At 43.9% G+C, this 2,658-nt stretch overlaps 1 protein-coding gene across 1 annotated transcript; it reads right to left on the minus strand.

Moving 5' to 3' along the window:
- Positions 1 to 672: 672 nt before the first annotated feature.
- LOC100954724 (60S ribosomal protein L30-like) lies at positions 673 to 1,002 on the minus strand. The gene has a single exon (XM_003793478.1). The coding sequence runs from the start codon at positions 1,000 to 1,002 to the stop codon at positions 673 to 675; it is 330 nt and encodes a 109-aa protein (XP_003793526.1).
- Between the last annotated feature and the right edge of the window lie 1,656 nt (positions 1,003 to 2,658).

Here is a 2,658-nt window from a genome sequence, read left to right on the forward strand (position 1 = left end):
CATTGTTGTTTGGCGGGTCCGGGCTGGGGATTCGAACCCGCCACCTTAGGTGTACGTGGCTGGCGCCCTAGCCGGTTGAGCCACAGGCGCCGAGCCCTTCTTTTCAACTAGTCTTCAACCTTGACCTATGAAGACTGGAAGAAAACACTAACATAGTTTCTAACAGTTCAAATATCTGTACCTAGGTTGACCCTAACCCCCTGAAAATACATACCTGAGAAATACTTGTGGCTGCCAAAAGAACTTACAGTTTGTTCCAACCATCTTAAGATAGGGCCCCAAGCCTCAGCCTCTGCAGGTGGTTAGAGGGACCAAGCCCTACTTTCTGCTTTTTGTAATTTTTTTTTTCCAGACAGTCTCAAGCTGTCACCCTGGGTAGAGTGCTGTGGTGTTACAGCTCACAGCAACCTCAAACTCTTGGGCTCAAGTGATCCTCTTGCCTCAGCCTCCCAAGTAGCTGGGACTACAGGCACCCACCACAACGCCCGGCTATTTTTTTGTTGTTTTAGCTGTCATTTTTTTTTTTCAGTTTTTGGCCAGGGCTGGGTTTGAACCCGCCACCTCTGGCATATGGAGCTGGCATATGCCACCTCTGGCATATGGAGCCCTACTCCTTTGAGCCACAGGTGCCACCCCTCTAGCAAGTTTTATTGAAGAAAAACTGTACATGATTTACTTTTTACCAGTCTGTTGTGGCATGCTTCTAATGATATCAGAGTCACCTGGATCAATGATGGCCAGTGTGCACACTCTGTAATATTTTCCACGTGCTATGCCCAATTCAATATTATTGCCACTGTACTGATGAACATCAGTTTTAGCTAACATGGCATGGTACTCTATTTCATATTTCCTCAAAGCTGGGCAGTTGTTTGTGAGAACGACCAATTTCACTTTGCCTTCTTTGATCATCTTCAAAGTCTGCTTGTGCCCCAGCATATACTTTTCACTTTTTATAATGAGCTGGAGCCTCAAGTTGATTGACTCCAGAGACTTTTTCATCTTCAAGACCTTGTCTTCCTGCCTTAGGTGCAGGATGGCCCCAAACCAGGACCAGCCACCAAGATGCTGCGGGATTGAGAAAGCTGCTTTTTGTAATTTTTTTGCCTCCTGATTCTGCTGAGTCCCTGCTCACTCCTTTCCTAGTCCCTTGTTCTCTTTTAAAATGCTCAGTCACTGCTGTGAAAGTGGAAATTCAGTTCTGTTCAGGCTGACTTTTTTTCCTATTGTAATAATATATTATTGATCGAAATCTGTCTTTATAATTTTCGGATAATTTTGTTTATCTTTGACCATACTCAGATCCAAAATTCTGCCACAGTTCCATATTGCTTTTTCTTCTCGTAAACTACCTTGAAGATATATTCATACCTTCATGCTTCTTTACATTTCATTTCTTTCTTATTCTAGCTAGCATAGTCTAAATGATATTTTATCTTAGGTTAGACAAGAATTTCAGAAGCAACATAAACAAAGATAAACAAACTTGACTACATAAAACATAAATATTTTAATTTTTTTAATGATGTTTTGAGAGTTTATTTTGTTTTTTTATTATTTTTTTTTTGAGACAGAGCCTCAAGCTGTCCCCCTGGGTAGAGTGCTGTGGCATCACAGCTCACAGCAACCTCCAACTCCTGGACTCAAGCAAGTCTCCTGCCTCTGCCTCCCAAGTAGCTGGGACCACAGGCACTCGCCACAATGCCTGGCTATTTTTTGGTTGCAGCCATCACTGTTCTTTGGCGGCCTGGCTGGATTCGAACCCGCCAGCTCAGGTGTATGGGGTTGGTGCCCTAGCCGTTTGAGCCAAAGGTGCCAAGCCAGAGTTACTCAAATTCTAACGTTAGCTTTTCTGCAGCTAGAAAACGGAATAATTGACATCAGAGTTGTTTGTTTTTGTTTGTTTGTTTGTTTTGAGACAGAGGTTCATGCTGTCCCCCTGGATACAGTGCCATGACATCCCAGCTCATAGCAACCTCCAACTCCTGGGCTCAAGCGAGTCTCCTATCTCTGCCTCCCAAGTAGCTGGGACCACAGGCGCCCACCACAACGCCTGGCTTTTTTGTTGTTGTTGTTGCAGCCATCATTGTTGTTTGGCAGGCCAGGGCTGGATTTGAACTTGCTATCTTAGGGTATGTGGCTGGTGCCTTAATCACTTGAGCCACAGGTGCCGAGCCTTGAATTTATTTTGAAGGTCATTTTAAAAACAAAGTTAAAGACAATATGAGAAAAAATTGCACAGAATACACTCATTAAATAAGTATGATGATTAAATCAAATTAAGGGAAATGTGTTCTCTTCTGCAACTCCCAAAATAAGTTCTGTTGTACTAATGGTTCTTCTACTTCCACGGAGTCATAGCTCACAGCAACCTCAGATTCTTGGGTTCAAATGATTCTCTTGCGTCAGCCTCCCAAGTAGCTGGGACTACAGGTGCCTGCGACAACGCGTGGCTATTTTGTTGTTGTTGTCGCAGTTGTCATTGTTGTTTAACTGGTCTGGGTAGAGTTCGAACTGGCCAGACTTGGTGTGTGTAGCTGGAGCGGTGCCCACTGAGCTACAGGCGCCTCCATTATTACATATTTGGATGTATAAATTCTGTTTAAAAAATATTTCCGGCTCGGTGCCTATAGCTCAACCGGCTAAGGCGCCAGCCAC

This window comes from Otolemur garnettii, unplaced genomic scaffold, assembly GCF_000181295.1.
Source record: "Otolemur garnettii isolate 467f Iridium unplaced genomic scaffold, OtoGar3 scaffold00068, whole genome shotgun sequence".
NCBI lineage: Eukaryota > Metazoa > Chordata > Mammalia > Primates > Galagidae > Otolemur > Otolemur garnettii.

Bases quoted from the DNA above. Each gene is read 5' to 3' on its own strand.
- LOC100954724 (XM_003793478.1), bottom strand. From the start codon at position 1,002: ATGAAAAAGTCTCTGGAGTCAATCAACTTGAGGCTCCAGCTCATTATA.